The sequence below is a fragment of the Sus scrofa genome, chromosome 4 (assembly GCF_000003025.6).
Source record: "Sus scrofa isolate TJ Tabasco breed Duroc chromosome 4, Sscrofa11.1, whole genome shotgun sequence".
Taxonomy (NCBI): domain Eukaryota; kingdom Metazoa; phylum Chordata; class Mammalia; order Artiodactyla; family Suidae; genus Sus; species Sus scrofa.
In genome coordinates this window covers 16,326,471-16,350,738 of record NC_010446.5, presented here as the reverse complement: position 1 = coordinate 16,350,738, position 24,268 = coordinate 16,326,471, and the positions used below count along the sequence as shown (strand labels likewise).

Here is a 24,268-nt window from a genome sequence, read left to right as displayed (position 1 = left end):
TCCGGGCGTGTCAGGACCGTGGGACGCAGGTGCCTCAGGGAAGCCAGCAGCCAGCTGCCCTCATCATTCCTGGAAGTTCCAGTTCTTACCGAGAGAAAGGCAACCCTCAGAATTCAAGACCCACGGCTCCTCCAAAGGCCTTTGTTCCTCAGGCCCCCGAAGCCAGGCCTGCACTCCGCACAGACACACACACACACACACACACACACACACACACACACACACACACGCGCGCGCTCTGCCCCATCCCCCACTGCTCTCAAGAAAGCCATTGTCAAATGCACACACTTAAAATGCTAAAAAGACTGCGTTTTTCTTCTTCAAGGGCCCCGTTCCTGATCACAAGAGGCCACTTAGTCTGAGTGGGGCCTAGTGATGCTGATTAATGATTATGCATTTCTCAAGAGAGTGGGGGCTGCTCTGCTCACCTCCTGCCTCAGTGCCCGCCCGCCCAACGTGCACATTAATCAGGGCGCCACCGAGAAGCTAGAGCCGTGACCGTGACCGGTGACCTTTCCCAGCACCGGCTCTCTCTTAGGCTCCAGTGGCCTCTGCTCAACACCCTCTACAGCAGGCCCTACCCCCCCTGCACCTCCTGCCTCTCACCCTGCGGCCCCCCTTCCCTAAGGGGCTGGGGGTGCTGGGGGGCTCAATTCCTCACTTCAGCGGCAGACTCTCCCTCTCATCACACACCATGTGGATGTGAATATTAATAAGACCCCGCACTCCTCCAGATAGTTCATCTTAATGATTTTTGAGGGTTCCTTTAATTCTTTCTCTGTGTGACGGATCCAAAAATTATTAATGAGTGCGGCCAGCTCCCCCCCCCACTGCTGTCTCTAAAGGAAATTTCATTTTTGCATATTCAGCTCCTCCCCCAACACCCCCCACTGCCTTCACTTCCTTGGAGCCAGGCATGGAGATACGGAATGTGGAGAATGGGCTAAGAGGCACCAAACTAGAAGCCAGGAAGTGAAGTTGAGGGCGGGGGAGGTTGGAGAAAAGTTCAGATTCAAAGATACCGGTTTGGGGAGCAGTTTTCTTGGAGGTGGGGAGTCAGGGGTTCAAGTACAGCCTCAGGTGTGAGGGTCAAAATGGGGCAAAGCAGAGAGAGGATGTTAAAAACTCTAGGGAAAGACAACCAAACGCTGGCACCCTTGTACCCCACCCCACGGGGCGGGTGAGGCAGAAATTGGTAACATCGCTTACACAAAGTTTCTGCTAAGCTGAACCCCCACATACCCTGTGATCCAGGGATTTTCGCTCCTAGGAATGACGTATAGGAGGTGCCTACCCAGCAGAGGGGTCCCGAGTTCACCGAGAGATGTGCCCTAGAATGTTCACAGCAGCATGGCTCACTTTATTCTGAAATTACCCAAATGCCCATCAACAGTAGCAGGAATAAATAAATCATGGTGCATTTATACAGAGCATTCTACAAGAATGAAAACAGGACAACTATACACAGCAACATGAATGACTCCTACACACATAATGGTAAATAGAAGAGGTCAGACACAAGAGAATTCCATTTATAGAATATTCAAAACCAGGTAAAAAGTAATCTACGTGGTTACAATTCAGGACAGTGGCTCATTGGGCGGTCTTGGTGACTGGCAGGCGGTTCAGAGTGCGTCAGGGGGCTGGTAGTGTCCTTTTCTGATCTGGGTGCTGGTTACACAGGTGTGTTCAGTTTGTAAAAACTCATCAACCCTATGCTTAGGATATATGCAATTTTCTAAATGCACAGTACACGATAAAGTTCTTTTTTTTTTTTTTTTTTTGAAAAGCAGCAGCATTGGAGTAGGTTTGTTCATTCAAAGATTTGAATGACTATGAAATTGCTTTGGTGGCTGCGTTCAGTTTATGTGAATGTGACACGGGGCTGAGGCAATGCTTTGTGCCCGCTGAACTTTTTTCATGGTCCTACCTTGCCACCAGGAAGAGTGAGGTTTCCGAGCTTCCCTGGGGGTTAGCTGGGACCACGTGACAAGTGCTAGCCAAGAAGACATAGGCAGAATGAAGAATCCTACTTTCTGCCTGGCCCCTAAAATCTCCTGCACAGTCCTCCACTTGGCTATTCCTTAATCTGTTCGCCACTACAAAGAATTCAGTGGAGGACTCTGAGGTCACGGAGCTACTGATAGTTCTCACCACAGCACACACAAAAAGTCAAAAATCCCTGCACTAAACGAAAGAAGACCAAAAAAAAAAAAAAAGAAGAAGAAGAAGAAGACCTAGTCCCTGAATAAGCTGCCTGGAGCAAGCCCCCTCCTCATCCCTGCCATCCTACCCACCTACCCACACTGGACTGATTTGAACAAGAAATATATCTCTGCCATGATATGCAATGGAAATTCAGGGACTATTTGTTACAGCTACTAGCCTAACCAACCTGACTAATACACACTATGTCTTCCTAAAAGACACCACCATTTGGGTCCCAGGTTTCCAAGCAGAACCTTCTCTTGTCAATGGGAATGAAGGGAACATTCTCAAGGAGAAATACTTATTCTTCATTCCTGGCATTTCCCTAGAGGGGGAATTTCCCAGGAAGGAAAATAAACAAAAAACTCTTTAATTTTTCTCCCAAAGGGAAGACATGTGATTGGTGAGCAGATGAAGGAACTGAGCTCAGACGATGTGAAGCCAATTGGGCTTCAGGATGCCACCTTCTCTGCTCCATTCTTCGGTCAGCAGTAGGCTGATCTGTCCCTGCCTCACTGTGCCAGGGACCAGGGACTCTTTTGAATTCTGGGGTTCCATTTTAGGACAGCCACATGACTCCACCCCCTGCCACATCTTCCAGTCCCGCTTTTCTCAGTAGTGAAGCTAACACTCTCATCTCTATCTAATAACAGTGATCATCTCTTGGTCGTTCCAAACTGAGAAGGAAAAAGGGAGAGAGTGATTTATTGGTCCCTAAAAAACCAACAAAGACTAGGAAAAGAGCTGTTCTCTGTAGCCCTGGTCCCAAAATGAAACCAACTTACAAAAATCATTTGAAACAGCAGAAGTCAGAGAAATTTCAAGGGATTTATTTTCTTATTTTTAATGGGGACAAAAAAGGACTGGAATAGGAGGAGGACTCGAGGCAGCCCTGGCTGTGACCCTTCTCTTCCTTCCCAGTTTAGATCAGCTTCACTTTTGTCTTATATATATTAAGATTTCAGATTTCCTTAGTGCAGAGTTCCATGTCTAAAAATCATTGGAAAAAATGGCCATCATCAAAAAGTCTACAAACAGTAAGTGCTGGAGAGGGTGTGGAGAAAAAGGAACCCTAGTACACTGTTGGTGGATTGTAAATTGGTGCAACCACTGTGGATAACAGTATGGAGATTCCTCAGAAAACTAAAAATAGAACTACCATTTGATCCAACAATCCCACTTCTGAACATTTATCCAGAGAAAACCACGATTCTCAAAGACACATATACTCCAATGTTCATTGCAGCACTATTTACAATAGCCAAGACATGGAAACAACCTAAATGTCCATCGATAGAGGAGTGGATCAAGAAGCTGTGGTACATATACACAATGGAATATTACTCAGCCACTAAAAGGAAAGAAATACCAGCATTTTTAGCAACATGGATGGACCTAGAAATTATCATGATAAGTGAAGTCAGCCATACAATGAGACACCAGCATCAAATTCTTTCATTGACATATGGAATCTGAAAAAAGGACAGACTGAACTTCTTAGCAGAACAGGTGCTGACTCACAGTCATTGTAAAACTTATGGTCTCTGGAGGAGACAGTTTGGGGAGTGGGGGGATGTGCTTGGGCTGTGGGATGGAAATCCTGTGAAATTGGATTATTATGATCATTATACAACTACAGATGTGATAAATTCATTTGAGTAATAAAAATAAATAAATAAAAATCATTGGGGAAAAAAAAATCTCTAATTTAGGTCATCTTTTAGGGACCTCTTCATCTAAAGGAGCTTTTAGTCTATATCAGAAATCCAGAATTGTATTTTTGGATTTTTTTTTTTTTTTTTTTGCCTTTTGTCTTTTGTCCTTTTTAAGGGCCTTACTCACATATGGAGTTTCCCAGGCTAGGGGTCTAATCAGAGTTGTAGCCGCCGGCCTACGCCAGAGCCACAGCAACACCAGATCCTTAACCCACTGAGCGAAGCCAGGGATCGAACACGCAACCTCGTGGTTCCTAGTCAGGTTCATTTCCGCTGTGCCACAACGGGAACTCCTATTTTTGGAACATTTTGCCAATGATTTTTGCCTACGACAGAAGCAGGCAGACTCTGGGATGCAGAGAGAAGCCTTACAGTCAGCTTTTAAATTAGTTACAGTTCCCTCAGGAAGCAGAGAGATGCAACAGGGTGACCTCAGCTGGTGGGACGTTGGTGGACAACCCTTCTGTCTTGGAGAGGGTTTGGCTGGCTCACGTGAAGGAATGAAAAATGATGTCCAATACCCCCTAACAGGGCAGAGATTCTGAGAGGGCTCCAGGTGTGAAAGGCAGAAAGAGGCACGTTGCATTGAAGGAGCTGAAAGAATACAGCTGGCAGGTAACTACAGCACTTTGGGGGGGGGACATCTGTTTTCCAGGGCTGCTTTAACAAATCACCACAAATTTTTAGCATAGACAACAGAAATTTCTTTTCTCACAGTTCAGGAAGCCAGAGGTCCAAAACCAAGGTGACAGCAGGACCGCACTCACTCCAAAAGCTCTAGGGAGGCTGTTCCTTGGCTTTTCCAGCTTCTGGTAGCTTCAGGCGGTCCTTGGCTTGTGGCCACATCACTCTTGTTTCTGCCTCTGCCTTCGCATCACCATCTCCTCTGCATCAGGTTCTTCTCCTTTGTTAAATATCCTTTGTGTGTCTCTTATGGGACATTTGTCATGGGATTCAGGGCCCATCATCTGAAGATCCTTAATTACTTCTGCAAAGACCCATTTTGCAAATAAGGTCACACTCACAGGATCTGGGATTCAGTCCATGGACAAATATTTTGGGGGCCACTGTTCAGTGCACCACAGGGGCCTATCAGAATCTTGGGGAGTAGGTACGTAATGAAATGCTCTTACGCTTTTAGCAGTAGAACTGCCCTGCCTCCCTGACCCAGAGTCTTCCTTTGCCTCTGTTGAGTAACTTTGAGAAGCCCTTCTAAGGTGAGGAGGTCTGATTAACTGCAAGGTTTTCATTTTGCTGAGTAAAGCGTTTTGGAGCCAGAGCTAAATTGACCAAGATATTAGAGGGGACTGGAAAAGCCACCGGGGGAAAGGATGAAGAGAAAGGCAGGGAGCCAGTTGATAGCTGAAGAGAATTTAGGTTATGAAATGGATTCATTTCTTCAACAAATATTCATCTCAAGAGGCCTATGCATGCCAACCTTTGCACTAGGTACCAGGGATGAGATGGTGAACAGACACAGTCTCTGGGGTCACCATCCTTGCATGTTCAGTGCCAGTCTGCTCCCCCACAGAAATCTTCAGCAAAACCTGTACTGCCTGCTGATGCTCTGGATGAGCTGAAGGGAGGAGACGCTGTCTTGTTCCAGCTGAAATGAGGCAGAGCCAGAGGCTCCTCCAGGAGGTTTGACGTGCACCAGTGGGCCAGCGGGGGCTTTTCAGGCATCCAGCATCTACTTCCCCTTCTTAGGAAGCAAGAGCATTTTGATTTGCTTTTGGAAAATCACCTCTCCCGTTACAGGGAGTCTTAATTGGACTGTCAATGTTTTCCCCTGAATTCTTAGCAATGGGAGAGGCACAAGGTCCAAGCCAAGCCGGTAAGAGCCAGGAGTTCAATCATAAAGAGACAAATGCAAGCACCGAAAAAAAAGGCGGAGCTGATAGACGGGCTCAGAACACTTCCTCTTCCCTGAATCCCCAACGGCTCCTCCACATCAGGTTTTTCAGCAATCCCTTGCAATCTGTGAGACGGTCTATATCCTTCTAGCAAATTCCCCTTTGCTTAAGTTAATCAGAGTCCTTTTTAGGTACCTGAAATCAAAGAACCCTAATCCCCAAAGACTCTGCATGGAAGGGGCCATGAAAAGTCCCAATCCCTCCTCTCCAGCAAGAGGGCACCTCCAGGGGAAAAGGGACTGGTTGTGGGACAAATGCATCTGACGTCCTCAGCGCCAGCTTTCCCACTTCTACATCAGAGCAGTTTCGATCAAATCCCAAAGTCTCCCTTAAGCTAACAGTGACTGCCCTTAATGAACGAGGACACTGCCCGGATCAGTGCCCACCCCCAGGAAAAGGCCAACACACTGACACAGGGGAGAGAGGGATCAAGTTCATCCAGGTCAGGCTAAGGCTTCGAATTAAGCATGGCGCTTAATAAACATTTCATTTCCTATAAGTGATCCTGGAGCCTTGCACCTAAATTCCCTCCCACACTCCCTGTGGGTTTCTCTGGCCCAGATGCCATGGCAGGGGTTTCTCCTTCTCTCTAACACATCCGCATCTGTACAGGCCACAGGGGAATTCCTCAAGGGTGAAAGAGCTAAATTTACACCTTCAATTTCTCTTCCCAAATGTTTCTGCCTGCCTTCTGCCTATACTGAGTCTCCTTTTGCCCAAATCATCCCAAGGCACACCCATAGCAGATAATCACATGATTGTAAACAGAAACTATTAGCTGCCTTAAAAAAAAAAAAAAAAAAAAAAAAGTCTCAATTTTGAATCCATTCTTGCCAAAATTTCCATCCTCTTCTAAAATCCTCTTTTCAGAGGGACTGATTCCTCTATGTGAACAACTCCTCCCGCCCCCCTGCAAAAAAAAAAAAAAAAAAATCCATTAACGCTCCTAGGAGACCAAGCCATTAACTCTCTCCCTAAATAGGCCAAATTCTTACCCAAGCTATTAGTCCAAATTTCAGCTCTGTGCATCAGACACACAAGCCCCTGTCTGGGACAGGCACTGTGCTATCGGCGGGAACACAGCCTTGAACAAGATGCAGCCAGACCCCGGATGCTAAGAGACCACAGGAGAGATGGTAGCAACTGATTACAGGATGAGACTCCTTAGAGATCAGGGGGCCGGTGAACCACATGAGGAGACGTGGTACCTCACCTACAAATGCAGATAGGCTTCTCCCTGATGACGTGAAGAGGAAGCTGAGGGACCTGAAGGATGGTGACAGAGTAGTAACAGGCATCAAGGGAATTGTTCCTCTCCCCCCTGGAACATTCTGGAAAGCTGTCCCCCATTCAGGAAGAGATCACATTCTAAAAGTTTATTTTCAAGGTCAGGGGTTTAGAGCGCATCATCTAATTTTCCACGGAAATACACTTACGAATAGTGGCAAAGGTTTCGGGCTGGTGCACCGGCACCCAATCATCTCTAGTGTGCTCCCCACATCCTGCATTTTAACCAGGTCTATTTCTGTGGGAAACTAACGCTGGGTCCTGATGTCCAAAGGAAACTGCTCAGAAGGTCTCCTCTTTCTCGCCAAGTCCCGGCAGTTCCCTGTCCCCAATCCCAAGGCCTTGGTTCAGGCCAAGCTCATGCCTTCCTAGAACCTTCCACACCGCAGCCACCAACTCAAAACTCAAGTCACGTGAGCTTCAGCGGCTCCGGGCTCCAGCCCTCGCCCCCTCCCCATGCTTCAGCCAGTTACTTTTTCAGCAACAAATATGAAAATTCTTTCAAGGGTTCCCATTTCCCAGTCACGCTCCTTCTCAGCCTGCCATTTTCCACCGATCTTTCAAGATCTAACCCTTCTATCCAATACAGCTTATGTATTTCCACTCTAGCAGCTTATCAAGTTGTATTGTAATCTGTGTTCACCTAATCAACAAAGCTGGAGTGCTCAGAATGGGCCTGGCCATCTGCCTCGGTGGACCTATCACTATAAAGACAGGGATCGCATCCTATTTGTATCTGCCTGGGCCCTGCTCAATAGACACTGTATTATATCTAATTTCTTTCCTTCCAGGCTACAAGGCAATTCCTCCCAGGGGTGACAGCTCCTTGATACCTGCAATGATTGTTTCCAAATGCATTGGCCTGCCTTTTCAGCCTGGCAAGAAAAGAACCTTTTGGTGTCACTTCATGCCAGATTCTCAACGTTGGCTTCCTCCACTGCAAAGCAGCAGCAGCGGGTCTTCACTCAGGGGTTGCGTCCTTGCCTTGTCTTGGGGACCTTCTAGCTGCTTGCTCTTAAGTGATTTACTCTCCTTCCTTACTCGGGATAATACAACCTCCATGAGGATAATATGACCACCTTCACAAGTGAGTTTAAGCATTGATTCCCACACCCAGGTGGAGTATCAGAACTTTCAAAAGATGCAGAATGGGAACAAAGCAAGAAATCTGCATTTTTCAGAAGTACCAAGGGATTCTCACACAGAGCCAGACTGGAAACCAGGGCGGGAGGCTTAAATTAGTCGTGAAGTACCGTTACATTAATGCCCAATACCCAGATGTGCTGCAGAAGATGGGATTTTACCCTGAGGAACAGAGGTGGGAGAATAAAAGCATATGGAGGAGCACTGTGGGCATACAAAAACCACACACACAAGGAATTACACGGCACGATGTCCCCCCATTCCAATCAGAATCGCTGGAGCTGCTCTGGGGAAGCAAGGAGCTGCCAGGTGGCGTGTGTTCTCACAGCCCAGCCTTTCAAGATACTAACGGTGAAAAAGCCAAGCGGAGAGGAGTACATTTTTCCACCGGTGAAGCACTGCTGTTACTGTTGAGAAGTTCCAAGGGGACAGGACCTGAGGTGGCAGCAGATGCAGCTGTTGGCAGCTCCAACATCGCCCATCAGCTCACTGTTACTCAAAGGGCAGCTCAGAACAGTGGGGATACTGGTAACGTGCTGGCCTTCAAAACAAGGATTGTTCCCGTTTTTTCAGCACTAGAAGAGGGGTGCACGGCCCTGCTCCATCCCCTTGGCCCACCTCGTGATGAAGGAAGAGGGCCTGCTCCAGGCCCGGGATAGACTTCGACAGCTCGGGAATGTCATGGCCTCTGCCTTTCGTGATCTATGCTTTCTTAGACAGAAACAGGATTAAACTAATTCTGTTGGGTCCTAGGACTCAGACTCATGGGTGGGGGCGACAGAAATGCTATGAAACATCCTAAAAGGATATAACCCCTAACCCAATGTTCTGAGGCATCCTGCTTCATTATAATGAAAACCCAGACATCCTACTTCCAGGAAGGAATCCTAGAGGTATTTTTCCACACACGAGCAAAAGCAGGTATAAAACTGTTGGCCATGTCGCTGTAATAGCGACACACACTGGACCCTCCTCAGTGTCCACCAAGAGATGACCGGCTAGAAACATCACGTCATGTCTACAAGAGGCGGCAGAGTAGGCATTTGGAAACTTAAGACAGACAACCATCAAGTTGCACATTTTAATTTACAATTTTTTACCAATAAAAAGGATGGGTTACAAAAAAGGGAATTTCTCCATACAAAATTAGGATTTTTTTTCATTCCTAAAGAGAAGCCCCCATCACAACTTGCCTAGCCAAGTCACATCTCAGATAGCTTGCTTAGCTAAAATTCTTCCCAAAGGATTGGTTATCCAGACAAAAGTAATAAAAGTATCAGCTTCCTGAATGTGTTTAAGAGGAAGAACTTAAATGAACTTTGGCCTTGAACTGAAGAATTCTAAGGACTGCCGGTAGCCTTGAGAAAGACTACTGCTCTGAGGCAGTTGAGCTGCTAAGACAGCATATGAGAGACTCTGGCTCACTTACCGTGGGAGTCTTCTGCTTCCACTCCTCATGGTGAGTCGAGTGCAACATAACAGGATGAAGGGCTTCTAAAATTTCATAAGTAAATTTTATTGTGGCCACAGGTCAACAGCAGAACATATGACAGTTAGGGTTCAGATGCTCCCCGCCTATTTTATCATATAAATTAAGTATGAGGAGGTACACACACACACACACACACACTTCATTAAAAATGAGGCGCTGTTTTCAGACCCCCATTTCCTAGTACAACACACATCGCTGCGTCAGAGCGAGGCCCGGAGTCACACTGTCCGCACACAGTGTTTCTTGCAAAGAGCCACTGATCAGAATGTTCAAAGCCTTTTTTTTTTCAGTTGATTCAAAGTATGGCAGTCACTCAACCCTGCTCCTAGCAGTCTGCTTGCAGAATAAAAATATAAAATAAGAAACTGTGAAACATCGTAGCCTTCAAAAACACTATTTGGTGACAAGCCTAGCTCTGATGGGAAAAGCTTACCTATGAAAAAAGAGTAGCGGATGTTGAAGCTGGTCTGATGATTCTTCATGAAGCAAAATTAAAAAAGACCCTCGCACACTCAAACACAGATGTCTCTAAAGCCATTACCACCCCAAATTTTGTATTCCACTTAGATGTGCATATAACAGCTCCTAAAATAAGACCTACGTACACAGGGGCTGCACCCTCCTCACAATTAACCGAAGCACATGGCTACCAGGGGTGGGGGGTAGGGGCTTGGGGGTGTCAGTTTGAAAAATAAAATAAAATTGACAACTTAAATAAGGTTTATGGTTCTCACCTTCGCTCTACTCGATAAACATATATCCAGAAAGAGAAGGAAGTAGAATTAACGCCCAGGAGCCTCGCAAAGAGAGGTAATCCCTGGGGCCAATGTGATTTGGAACTTTCTAGCACAGTACAAACCCACTCCTCTAGGTACACACAGAGCCAGTGTGCCCTACGTGAGATGCAAAGGGACTGTGCCCACCGCAGTTTAAACCCAGCCCCCGTGTCAGATCCAACTCCACCAGAGTTTTGCTTACTTTGGATTAAAAAAAAAAAAAAAAAAACGCCTAGCAACCACCCTCACGTCTCATTCATAGCAATCTGAGGTCCTCACTGACTCAGTGGTGCTTTTGGCTGTTTTTATCAAACAGCTGAAGACGTGACAGATGGGGGCAACTGACACCAGGTCACGGCCATTCCAAAAGCTGGGAGAGCTCTCCATCCGCTGCTGCGCCTTGTCCCCCACGGCGAGAGCTCAGCCCCTGGAAAACGGTGGAGCAAGGTCTTTGTCAGCCAAGCGTTGGCAGAAGTCAATACACAGAGCATGTCAGAGGCAGAACGGCTTTGTGGGCGACCTCCTCTAGCTGCAAATGTGGGGCTGGGGAGGAGGGGGGGAGGCGTGTGTGCGAGAAAGAGGTAAGAGTCCCTTTGATGAGGGGCTGGTGACCCGACCCCCGGTGCCCAGCTTGGTGCCAGCAGGGCGGGACCTGCCGAAACCCACTATGCAGATGGAAAAGGGAGAGAAGACACCAAAAGAACACGGGCAGTTCTGAAATTTGCACAGCTGATATTTGTTCTTCTCAGCAGTAAGGACTTGAATGAGAATCATGGAACGTGAGGAACACTTATATTTTTTTTCTTCAGGATTTAAAAAAACTGCTGTCTTGGACTGAAAGACTACATTCAGTGTGGGTTGGGTCCAACAGCATCGGCTAGAACTCGGTGGGTAAGGTCACCCAGCACTGGGAGACTTCATCGGAGCGGAGAGGCTGGTGGGCGGGCCAGAGGCCACTCCTTCACTGGTCCCCGAGGCGAAAGCCCTGTCCCCAGTTGTGTCTCCCGCCGCCGCCGTTCTGATCGGCGGCTCGCCGCATGCTAGCAGGGGGCACGCCAAACCCTGACACCCCTCCTCTCCTGCTGGGCAGCCAGCGGTACCTGGAGCACAAAGGGCGAGAAACAAGAGAGAAGGCCACACCGTCACTTCCACGTGGTCATCCGTCCCACTGCTGTTCCCGCAGCATCTGCCACATCAAATTACATTCGTCTGAGGCTGCGGGAGAGGCTGAGGACACCGTCTTATTAAACTTTGCCCATTCAGCACTTAGCGCAAGGGCCTGGCCACAAAAGGCACCCACTCTTGAGGTGGTTTTTGTTTTGTTTTGTTTTAATTGATTGAGCTTTCAGGCTAATGTCACTCTAAAAAAAATTTTTTTTTCTGATTATAAAAGCAATTCATGCAGACAGTATGGAAACAAAAATATTACACCCACAAGCCCAATATCCAGAAAGAACCATCTACAAGGCATTTTGGTTTATACAAATACGGATTGAACTGGCTCAAAGGATACAAAATTCAGTTCCAAAGGATAAACTTGCAGCCGGTGTGCATAAGCCCTGCGTGGCATCTCTGTGATGCGTCTGGGGTCTTCAGCCCCCGTCAAGGGACAATGGAGAAGGTGGCTTTGTGCCTTGGAGTTTGGGCGTGTTAAGTCTACTCAGTCTGCCCTCCCCCTGCATTCTTCCCACCTGTAGATGGTGGGAAGGCTGAGGCCCGGAAAGGTTAGCTGATTTCCCATCTTTCAAATTAATAAATGCAGTCACGGAACAGCTAAGAAAATGTAAGCCTGGACCTCCACATTCTCAAAAGTTTTTCCAGCTATTTCCCTTCCTTAACGATTAGTCAACTGAGAATGTATTTTAACCCATTCCACTTATCAGATGCTCATGTCTAAATGTTTTGGTTTGAAAGCAAAGACCGTGAGCTGGGACCACTGTTTAAACTCCTCATGGCACCGAGAGCAGGCAGGCGCGAGGTGTGACCTGCCCACAGCAAGAGGCCTGCCGAGCTCACCCTTGTCACAGCGTTTCCCTTACACAAGGCGCTTCAGGTTTATCGGCTCATCTCATCTCCTCGTCCGCCCTGTGAGGCAGCCACTGCGATCACCCCATCTCACAGAGGTGAAAACTGAGGCAAGACTGAGCAAAGGTCTTCTAAAGTGACAGTCGGGATTCGAGGCCAGGCGGCCTGGCTCTGGAGCTGGCACCCTGCACATGTGCCCACACCTCACGCTCCCACAGGGACACAGAGGGCGCCGTTCAGGCGACCGTGACTGGACCCTTCATGGGTCTGCATCATCCCTGTCAGCGGCAGCCTCCCTCCCCTCCAGCAACAAACCCCGTTTAAACAGAAAAATAACCGTGCACAGAAGAGGGTCTGTCTACGTTTCTACGTGGGATGCAGAATCGTGATACGTCTTAGAATTCTGTAGCTCACGTCTTCCTTTTTAAACAAATACAGTTTTATCATTCCATCAACATGTATTTGCAAGCGCCGGTTTCCCAACATTCATGCCGTTCTGGCACAATAACGTGCCTCCGAAGTATATAATAAATCAGGAGACTTAAAAAAGGCAACGCGAGGGCTGTCTTGCTTTGCTTCTTACTCTGAGACAATATGGAAGCCATCTCCAGGGCTTCAACAGATAGGGAAATTAAATGCAAGTAATTAGTATAAAAAGATACCCAATTATACATAATCAACAAAGATTTATGGTAATTTCAAAGCAGTTACTGCCTGTGCAAGGAGCTACATTTTGTCATCTGATCTTTATGCAAAATTTAACAGAAGGGCTTCTACCAACGGGGAAAGCTCAAGGGGAAGACGGACGCCAGCGTGCTGTTGATTTTGCCACTAGACTCCCATAGACGTTCTTGTCCACAACCGAGAAATCTCTCCAAGCCATGAAGACGACGGCCTTTTAAAGTAAAATCACCCTCGGCTGTCCCCACAAAGCAACAAGTGTTTGTTTTTTTTAATTGATGCATCTGCCATCCCACCTGATAAACCAAGATGAAAAATCCAAACCTGCTGTGATCGTGTGCTTTGACAATTACAAAGCAGATCGGTCATCTGGGTTTGGGAAGGCGACTCAAGGCTTGGAAGGGAAATGAATCTCTTTTTACGTTTTTAATGAAAAAAATAAAACCAGCAGTTCCTGCTGTGGCGCAGTGGGGTCAAGAATCTGACTGCAGTGGCTCGGGTCACAGAAGAGGTGCAGGTTTGATCCCTGGCTCCGGGCAGTGGGTTAAAGGATCCAGTATTGATATCTGCAGCTCGGATTCAATCCCTGGCCAGGGAACTTCCATATGCTGCAGGTGTGGCCATTTAAAAAAACAAACCTTCCAATACATACATACACACACACACACACACACACACACGCAGGCACGCAGGCACGCGCACACACACCAACAGTATCTCACACACACGTACAACAACAGTGTACTTCCCTGTTTGTATATTTTATCTCAAGAAGTCTTTCAAAAACCTTCCTCTAACCTAGGAAAGAGGGGTGGAGGGGTGCCTACTCAAGTTGTACTGCCCTCATTGGCCCCTTGGAAGAATGACAAACTGCAAAACATTAATATGAGCAGGACATGAAAATGGTTTTTCGCTTTTTTTTTTTTTTTTTTTAAGCTTTTAAATGCAAGCTATTATCGCATATGCACGAGTGGAGATGAGGCGTGATTGTGAGGCCGGCGGTGACACCCAGATGGCAATGTCACTGGTCCCTTCCTCAGCAGCCTTTCGCTTCACTGACAGAGGGGTCACACCGCTTACAGGCTTAAGCGTGTCAGCATCTCTTTGAGCTCGTGGGAAGCCCGTCCTCCCAGCCCCAACTTCAGGAGCGAGGCTGAGAGCCTGCATTTGCAGAATGCCCACTGCGGTGCAGGTCTCACCTCCTGCACGTCTCACCTCCTGCAGGGCCTCCCCCCGACTCACGGACCTGGAGCATTTACTCCGTCACTTCCCCAGTATCAAAGTTGGTACAGGAGGGGAACAGGACTCCAGGCCAGGTCTGCCCCCAAACCAAAGCTGGGCCCTCGGCATCCTGACCTTTGCACATCCTGCGGGGAGACAGGGTACAAGAACAGCCTCCGGGGCAGGACTATACATGCCTCGGGTCTCTGTGTGTAACTCTGAAAAGTCCTTTCAGGATTCTAGCCTAGGGAATTCCTGCTGTGGCTCAGCAGTAACAAAGCTGACCAGTATCCATGAGGACGCAGGTTCAAGCCCTGGCCTTGCTCCGTGAGTTAAGGATCCAGCATTTGCTGTGGTATAGGTCACAGTTTCAGCTCAGATCCAGCATTGCTGTGGCTGTGGTATAGGCCGGCAGCTGTAGCTCCGATTCAACCCCTAGCCTGGGAACTTCAACATGCCGCAGGTATGGCCCTAAAAAGCAAAAAAAAAAAAAAAAAAAGCATTCTAATCTCTACTACTGAATACACAAATTGTTTTAGGCTGCTAACAATGAGCCCACTTACCCTCTTACCCCTTCCTCAGCCAAAATCTTGGCTAAAACCGTGGTCACCCTGTCACCCTGGTCCCTTGCTGTGCACACAGGTGCCTGCCTGCTCAGCAGGGCCCTCAGCTCCCTGAGATGCCAGAATCTGGGCTCAGTGGCCCCTGGCTACCAGGGCTCCAGGAGGCCAGGCCGAGGCCTTGAGCCCTGGCTTCCTGTGCCTGTGTGACCCGGGCAACGCCCTTGTTGGCTTGTATTCTTCCATCAGACAAAGAGGGAAATCCTACCCCTCAGGGAGTTTTTATCAGGGCGCAGAAGAACTTGGGCGGTTAAAACGATTGCTGAAAAAGAGGAAGAAACACTTACAAAAACTGAGGCGTGGACAGAAAGTTTCTTCCTCCCAAGTCCATTGGGTATCTGAACATGAGGAAGAAATAAAGGTGTCCAACGAGATTTCCGATAAGCTCGTTGATGACCCTGCGGACAGAAAGCCAAGAGTTTAAAGACGGTCGAGTAGTAAAGTGAGAGGCCCCAAGTTTTAACTAAGAGCACAGGGCTCAGATCCTTCGAGACCGCCCATTTCTGGGCCCTGGGAGTCGGTGACAGCTCGACAGTGAGCCCTGTCATCGTCTGAGTGGCGAACGCATCCTGAATGAGACGGGACGTCCATCCTGCTGGACCAGCGCGGCCTGTGCTCTTCAAGGCCAGCTGCTCCTCTGACATCTCTTTCAAGCCCCAGCCCATCCTCAAAATACGGTTTTTGCTACTTCCGGCCTCCAAGGTTGGGGGAGCTGCAAAGCAAGCTTCTGAATGCTACCAGATGTGAACACCGCATTTGCAAAATGGCAGATGTGAGGGCGGGCAAGAGAGACGCAGGGACGGAAAGGAGGGAGCGTCCATGTCCACTCCCCTCTTCCAGACACGGACCCAGGGCTCATTTGCCTTTGCCCTTGTGTCCCTGACTGTGAGACATCATAGCGATCACCTTGGAAAGCTGACCTTCACCTTGTAATCCTGGATTCACAGATCCACTCCTACATAGCCTCCCGTCTTCACCTCTAGGGGACTCCTGTTGTAGGAAATCAGTGTCTACACCTCCTCCCAGACCTGACTGCTCTTCTGGCCGCAGGGCAGTTCTACCGAGCTTGCTCTGCTCTAAACAGAGTCTGTGTACTCGACTCATTCCCTCCCTCCTATGGATGCAGTTCAAGTCAGGACCACACGGAGCAAAGACGTCAGGTGTATTAAGCACTAGTACTATCATAAAACCGAAACAGACTCACAGACACAGCAAATAAACGTATGGCTACCAAAGCGGGGGGAGATGGGAGGGAGAAGCATAAATGAGGAGTTTGGGATTAGCAGATACAAACGACTCTATAAAAAATACATCAACAAGATCCCACCGGAGAGCACAAGGGACTGTATTCAGTATCTTGTGATAAGCCATAATGGAAAAGAATACCAAAAAATGTATGTACATGTATATATATGTATGTATGCATAACTGAATCACTTTGCTGTATAACAGAAACTAACACAACACTGTCAATCAACTACACTTCAATTTTTAAACAGAATCTTAAAAGGACTAGCACTATGAAAATCTATTTTAAAAACATAAAAAAACATCGTGTAATGTCAGAAAGAGGAGTTCTTAGAATAGCTGCATCTTGAAATCCTCCTAAAATTTTGACTGGATGCATTCAAGGTTTTCTTAAGTCTCAGGTCTAATTCCAGATAAGAAATCTGACCCTGTTTCATCAAAACTTCTGTACTATCAAACCGCTGACAAAACTACTCCCCACCTGATCTGAGGAGTTTCCATAGGCATTCTGGAATATGCCTTAAGAATAAAAAAACAGGGAGTTCCCTGGTGGCCTAGCGGTTAAGGGCCCAGCTTTAACCATTTTGGCTTGAGTTCAATCCCTGGCCTGGAAATTTCCACAGGCCACGGGCGCAACAACAACAAAAAGGAATAAAAAACAGTAATTTTATGCACAAAGGGCTCAGCCTGGATAGAAATTAGGTCTCTATGTTTGCTCTATCTGGACAGTGAATCCAGAAATATTTATTCAAAAGCACATATATGGAAGCATATATACTCTAACAACAAACTAACCAAAACAAAAAAAAAAGACAGAAAAGAAAAATTCAGTGCTAGGAAGCTGCTGTGTGGCACAGACAGTAAGGATCCAGCATTGCTCCAGCTGTGGTTCAGGTCACAACTGAAATTCAGGTTCAATCTCTGGCCCAGGAACTTCCACATGCTGCAGCTGTGGCCAAAAAAGAAAAAAAAAAAAAAAAAGAAAAAAAAAAGTGTTAAATATGTTTAAAGTCCTGCAATTTTAAACAATTATATCAGAATGAAATTATCAATACGATAAGGTATCAAAGCATCAATGCTGAGATTCTTTAAAGTTCTTTTTTTTTTTTCTTTGTCTTTTGCCTTTTCTAGGGTCACTCCCACAGCATATGGAGGTTCCCAGGCTAGGGGTCGAATCAAAGCTGTAGCCGCCAGCCTACACCAGAGCCACAGCAACAGGGATCCAAGCCGCATCTGCAACCTACACCACAGCTCACGGAAACACCGGATCCTTAACCCACTGAGCAAGGCCAGGGATGGAACCTGCAACCTCATGGTTCTTAGTCGGATTCATTAACCACTGAGCCACGACAGGAACTCCTCTTTAAAGTTCTAATAAAGTTTAGAAAAAAAAAAGATAAAGAATAATGAAAGTCTTCCCAGGATCAGTTTGCAATAAATCTATTATCACTTACGAGCCTCCGATGATATAGTTGAATCCAAGGATAACCCAAGGTAAATAACAGGCCTAGGAAAGAAGATACACAAACATGAATAACTCCATACAACTGCTAAGGGGCTGCTATGGGTACGGTTATCCTAACAAGGGTGTCTATAAATCTTTTGGAAAGTCACTGCAAAAATTCCTTAGATCCATCTGGCATCATTCCTGTTGTACTTAAACATTCCCACCTAAAATTATGCTTATTTATATATTAGTAACTCAAGACAAGGTACTTTGCCCGTAGTTTTCAGATGTGATACGTACCCTGCTGAATTATAACAGCTTTAGAAAACAGACGTGTCCCCTATGGATGCTAACAGAAACATAGTCCATAAGAGAGGCACACTAAGACTCCAGCCAGCAAATTGTTACCAGTAACTTACCAAATACCCCCATCTTTTTAGGTTCTCCTTTTACGTACTTCACAAAATCATTTCGAATTTTTACCACATTATACATCTTGAACTAACACTCTCCCGTACAAGACTTCCTGTACAGCCCAGGGAACTCTACTCAATATTCTGTGATAATCTATATGGGAAAGGACTCTGAAAAAGAATGGATGTGTGTATATATATAACTGAATCACTGTCATACAGCAGAAATTATCACAACCTTGTAAATCAATTATACTTCCATAAAACTTAAAAAAAAAAAAAAACCCACTCTGCCAAATGAGAGAGCTCTCCAGACAAATTCAACATTGGAGCCCCTGTAAAAAATTAATAAACAGAAACCTCAATTAAGTACAGTTGGGAGACCAGAAGGGGGAGCTCTCGCGCCCTGTTCCAAAAGCAGAGCCCAACAGGAAGAAGACAGACTTCTTTCCTTGCAAGGACTCAGCCAATGACAAGCTCTGTTTACCACGGCCCTCCCAACTTCCTCTTCCTCTCTCTATAAAAGCTCTCTCCTTCCCTTGGTGTGCAGGGACTCACACGTGGCCAGCCATGGCTGCAGACTCCAAAATGCAATTCTCTGTCGATCCCAAGTAAACCTTCTTGCTGGAGAAATATCTGACAGCCTATTTACTTTGGGTCAACATCCCTTCCAGATTCAAGACATCAATCTAATAGCTAAGGGAGTTGCAAAAATATCACACATGTCGATAACTTGAAGGTAGAATATGGTAAGTGCTCTAAGAGGAACACAAAGTAGTGCAAGAGCCCAAAGGCAAGATGAATGCCACAGACAGATGAGGCAGGAAATACACTCAGTCCCAACTCAAATTAAAAAAAGAGTATGGTTTCGGAGTTCCCCTCATGGTGCAGTGGTTAACGAATCTGGCTAGGAACCATGAGGTTGCGGGTTCGATCCCTGGCCTTGCTCAGTGGGTTGAGGATCCGGTGTTGCCGTGAGCTGTGGTGTAGGTTGCGGACGCGGCTCGGATCCCACGTTGCTGTGGCTCTGGCGTAGGCTGGCGGCTACAGCTCCGATTGGACCCCTAGCCTGGGAACCTCCATATGCTGTGGGAGTAGCCCTAGAAAAGGGAAAAAGACAAAAAAAAAAAAGAGTACGGTTTGGAGTTCCCACTGTGGCACAACGGGATTGGCAGTGTCTCTGGCACGCAGGGACGCAGGTTTAATCCCCAGCCTGGCACAGTAGGTTAAGAATCAGGCGTTTCTGCAACTGCAGCTCGGATCTGATCCCTGGCCCAGGAACTCAATATGCCAAAGGCGGCCAAGGGGAAAAAAAAAAAGTACAGTTTTCATAAAGAAGAAAATCAAAAAGATGTTGCGGGCAGATTGTGAGCAAAGGCACAAAGGGAAGTGTTTGGGAGGCAAAAAAATAAATAAAATAAAAATCTGTTTGGCTAGAGTGTAAACCACATAACAGGGAATGATAAGAATGGATTTTCAAAGAAATAGTTCCACATGAGTATCCCTCCCTCCCTCTACCACACACATACATGAGATCACTCGGGGACACAGGCCTAAGGGGCCAAGAACTAACAGCAAAGGACTGAGGTTTGGCTAAAGAACAGCAGGGTGACTGAGGAGGGGCGAGGGGGCTTGCCTGTGGTTTGCTGCTCTGCAGTGACCTCTGCTGGTTGTGTCAGAAAGTGCATCTTTGGGCTGAAGAGCGGGATTTTTGCAAAGACTAATGAAAAGGAAAATCTGCCAGCTAGGTTATAGTACCTTAAATCTTGTTCCAAACCAAAACGATACAATCATGTCTCTGTTCAGCTGGGCCCAGACGTAAAGCACTGACATGATCAGAGGGATCATCAGCAACTGCAAGAGAAAGGAACACGTAAGGACAGGGCTCCAGCGGCACTGAGAACAAGCCAAGCGTCAAGCTACCTTTTTCTCTTTTTAACCTCTCCCCTCCAAATAAACTCACCTATGGACAGTCAAAACGCAGAAAGAAATTCAACTCATCAGAATTAAAAGTTGGCCCTTTCCCTTAATCATTCAATGCATGCTTTAAAATCTTGTAATAAAATACAACACAATTATATTATTTTGGGTAGATTTAGAAGTATCAGGGGCAAGCTTTGTTACTTGAAAAAAGTATGCAATAAAGCTTTACTTACTGTATAGTCTCAATTTTTACAAAAACTACATATCCACAGACGCTTAGAAAATACTGGATAACCATCATTCTCAACGTTCATACATAAGAAGAAAGCCAGAAATTAACAAGAAAAGTAATGCTTTAGGGACTTCACGTAAGATCTTCAACATATCATATCATTAACCATGTAGTTAATATGATTTAAACTTCTATCAAAGGCCATCTTTGGGCTGAAGAGCGGGTAAATTCGAAACACATAAAAAGGCAAACAGACAGTTTCAAGGGACACTTACCTGCATATCCATTGCTAAGCCAGTAATCTTGGTTTGTCAAGTTAAAGATCAGACAGAAACAAAGCATTCTGCACCTAGTAAAAGTTCACTGCATTCCAGTTTTCTGAAGGAAACACTCTTCTATGGTTTACGTTGCTTAAAACACCCTAGAACACAAAGATGTCTAATAATCTTCATTCTGAAGGTGCTATTCGACTACCCGATGACAAAGAAAGAATAGAAATTAACTGCTGTGGTCTATGACTCCGTCTGGTCACCTGCGTCCCCTGTGCCCTGCCACCGCATTTTAGCATCTCTCCTTCAACTAAGAGATGGAGGTGCCTGCGCCCTCTGAACCAAAGAATGCTTCGACTCACATTCGGGGCTCCAGGGCGCGGGTGAGACCCCAAAACTCTTTTCCTTCCCCTAAAGGAGGGAAAAGGGCATCCAAAGTGCCACATTTTTCTGCCTCTTGGCCAAGTTGCAATGGCAGCTGAGCCCCAGAGTGATGGTGGGCTCACCAACTCTGCACAGGACTTGAGCCACCAAACCCTTCTGCTGCTCTCACCATCTGCAGAGGTCGCAGCCAGGAGGCTGCCGACAAGTGTGGGGGATGCACCGCCAGCAGCGAGACTGCTGTGGCCTCTCCCAGGGCCGGGGACCTCCACGGGGCCTGAATGACGACTTAAGGCCCCGAGACTAAGACGGCAATCAAGTCAGAGAAGGAGGCTGGTTGTAAATTAATTTTCTGATAAGGACCACAGCTTTCAAAAGCTGTCTCATGGCACGGAATCTCTTTGTGCTGCAGTCAACAAGCTGTCACACACGAGAACACAGAGAACTGGGAACAAGGAGCAGGAACGGTAATAAAACTCAACCAAATGTGCAAAAAGCCCACAAAGGCAATGACGGGAGAATCCATCACACTAGGGTTCCATGATTTACTCCTGCTTTTGAAAAGGACTTTCATGATTCTTAATTATTAACTGCACTAAACAAAGATGCAAATATTATATGTTTAAAATGTTATATGGATTACTATCTATCTCCCCAAACCCTGGGGGGGGGGCAAAAAATCCTGGTTATTTCTGGCCCAAAATAACAGACTGAAGGATACCACAATGCAAATCCAGTTAAAGAGGAGCATGAATAAATAGTCGGCCGGCCTCCCATCGAAAGCTCCTGGAAACAAAAATAAGCCAAATGTCATGGTTCAGAATTTTAAACAATGGAATGTCAATGTTGAGAAATACTTCCAAAAATTACAGAGAAAGCAAAAAATTAGAATATTTTAAAACCACTCCTCTGAAGCAAAAGAAAATTGTTTTAATATCTAAAACCATGTGTGCAATAAAGCCCTGAACTCAAGTCACCTGGATATCAAGGCTAGGCTGTGTTCTCTCTCTCTCTCTTTTTTTTTTATGGCCGCACCTGCAGCACATGGAAGTTCCCGGGCCAGGGATCAGATCTGAGCCACAGCTGCGACCTGAGCCACTACAGTCAGGTTCTTAACCCACCGCACCCCAGCGGGAGCTCTGATCTGTGCTCTCCTAACTGAACTCCAGTCTGTAACATGTTCGACTGGCATGAGCTGAAAGAGACCCCAAGGGAGGATGGTCAGGCCCACAGCTACTGAGACCCCATCTCCTGAAGCCCCTCTCGGCCCGCGGACAGCTCTTGTCACGAGAAGAGATGGGGACACGTTTGTGATCACCTGGTTAACGCCATCTCCCTCCCCTAGACCGTGGGTCCGTCAGGCCAGGAACCGTGTCCATTTTGCCTCCCACTGTGCCTCCTCCACATGACTCTGCTCAGAGGCTGTTATTACTGAACACACACACACACACACACACACACACACACACACAATTACCACTTAGTCCAGCACAAGGCTTACTGAGAAGACTCAGTCTCCATCTTGCGGAAGCTTACAAGCTGGCAAAGGAAAACGATGGTGGGGAGAGCTGGGGACAGCCAAACCTTTCCACGGCCTTGACTCATCACCCTCCTGCTACATCTGTGAGGGAGAATGGAAAGACCTACGCCCCCTTGTCACAGATGAGGAAATGAAGTGACATGACCCAAGTCACATGGCTTTCAGAAGCAGAGTGAAAGCTAACTACTAGTTCAGTGTTCTTGTCCCTACACCACATACTGGGCTCTGTCTTATGACTGAGCAGAATGATCACCAGGGCCCCAGCTCTCCCTTCAAAGGATGATCCCCGTGCCTTCGGCTGCAAGAACAGAAGAGGGGCAGAGGAAGGAAACTAACGACTGTACGGTCCCTCTACCTCAGTTACTTTCCTCCCCTCCGCACCCCATCACAATTACATGACATACAGTCCAGTTTTTAAAAATAATCCTAACAGGAGTTCCCTGGTGGCACAGTGGGTTGAGGATCCAATATCACTACCGTGGCGCGGGTTTGATCCCTGGCCCAGGAACTTCCACATGCCATGGGCAGCCAAAATAATAGTAACAACAATCTTAACAATCTAAAAACTATAACAAACTAATGAACATAATGAACAAGAAGCCGATTCACAGACATCGAGAACAAACTAATGATTGGGGGGCAGGGGGAGGAGCAGTATAGGGTGGGGGAGTTGGGGGAGTATGAATCACTGGGTATACGACAGGCTCAGAGATGTACTGTACAACCCAGGCGTTACAGCCAACAGTCTGTAATAACTATAAATGGAAGGTAGCCTTTAAAAATTGTGTACAAAATTTTCAATAAAAAAATGAAATAAAAATCCTAACTTAATACTTAATCCTAAGCATCAGAAAGGCAGAAAGAAAATCTATCTAAAAGCAAATAGGTTTCAAGGAAAAGTCTCTCCTCTTTTTCCTATTCTTCCCCCAGCCCCTCTGAGTACCACTTTAGCTGCAGTGTTTAGGATGCTTAATGGCAGGGGATCATGATGGTGCATCAGAGCTGAAATTCTAACAAAATTTCTGAATTTTAATAATAGTTGTGCTTCTTTTGATGTGGTTTTGGCCTTGTGATCTCTATGGATTCTTTAGATTGAGGGCTGAAAATACGGCAATTGCATACGTTACAGTACTATATTATTTGGCAAGCTTGCAACTGGGAATTTACAAATTAACTGGTCTCAAATCACAGTCTTCCAGTTCCCATCAGAAGTCTCATAAATAAGCCAACACTGCTAGATATTTAAAACAGCCAAGCGGGAAAATATGCAGGTGGCAAACATCTTGTGGGCAATGTTATCTTGAGGCGGGGTGGTGGAAAGCAGGCGGGGGGCGGGGGGGCCCGTAAACTGGGTTCCAGTCCTGGCTGTGTTTCTCAAAGAGCTCTGTGTCCTCTGGAGACGTCTCCACCTCTCCAGACCACAGACTTCTTGTCTGTGAGATAAGAGGGTTAAACCAAAAGATCTCGAAATGTCCTCTCTATGTAAATGTTCATAGTAGCATTATTCGTAGGAGCCAAAAAAAGAAACAAGTCAAACCTCCATCAACTGATGAGTGGATCAACAAAATGTGATCAATCCATACAATGGACTCTTATTTGGCAATTAAAAGAAATGAAGTTCTAAAAAAAAAATAAAAATAAAAAATAAAATAAAATGCAGGAGTTTCCACTGTGACGCCGTGGATTATGGACCTGATTAGTATCCATGAGGATACGGGTTCCATCACTGGCCTT

At 46.4% G+C, this 24,268-nt stretch overlaps 1 protein-coding gene across 4 annotated transcripts in view; it reads right to left on the bottom strand.

Moving 5' to 3' along the window:
- The window catches only part of DERL1 (derlin 1), a 30,999-nt gene continuing 16,064 nt past the window's right edge, over positions 9,334 to 24,268 (bottom strand). For 3 of the 4 annotated variants that reach the window (XM_021088670.1, XM_021088669.1, XM_021088668.1), the window contains 6 exons: positions 21,716 to 21,780; positions 20,620 to 20,646; positions 19,948 to 20,043; positions 17,784 to 17,836; positions 15,369 to 15,479; positions 9,334 to 11,634 (listed from right to left, as the gene is read on the bottom strand). In XM_021088670.1, the coding sequence (XP_020944329.1) occupies positions 11,496 to 11,634; positions 15,369 to 15,479; positions 17,784 to 17,836; positions 19,948 to 20,043; positions 20,620 to 20,646; positions 21,716 to 21,745 (456 nt within the window). In that variant the 5' untranslated portion in view covers positions 21,746 to 21,780 and the 3' untranslated portion in view covers positions 9,334 to 11,495. 4 annotated transcript variants of the gene reach the window in all.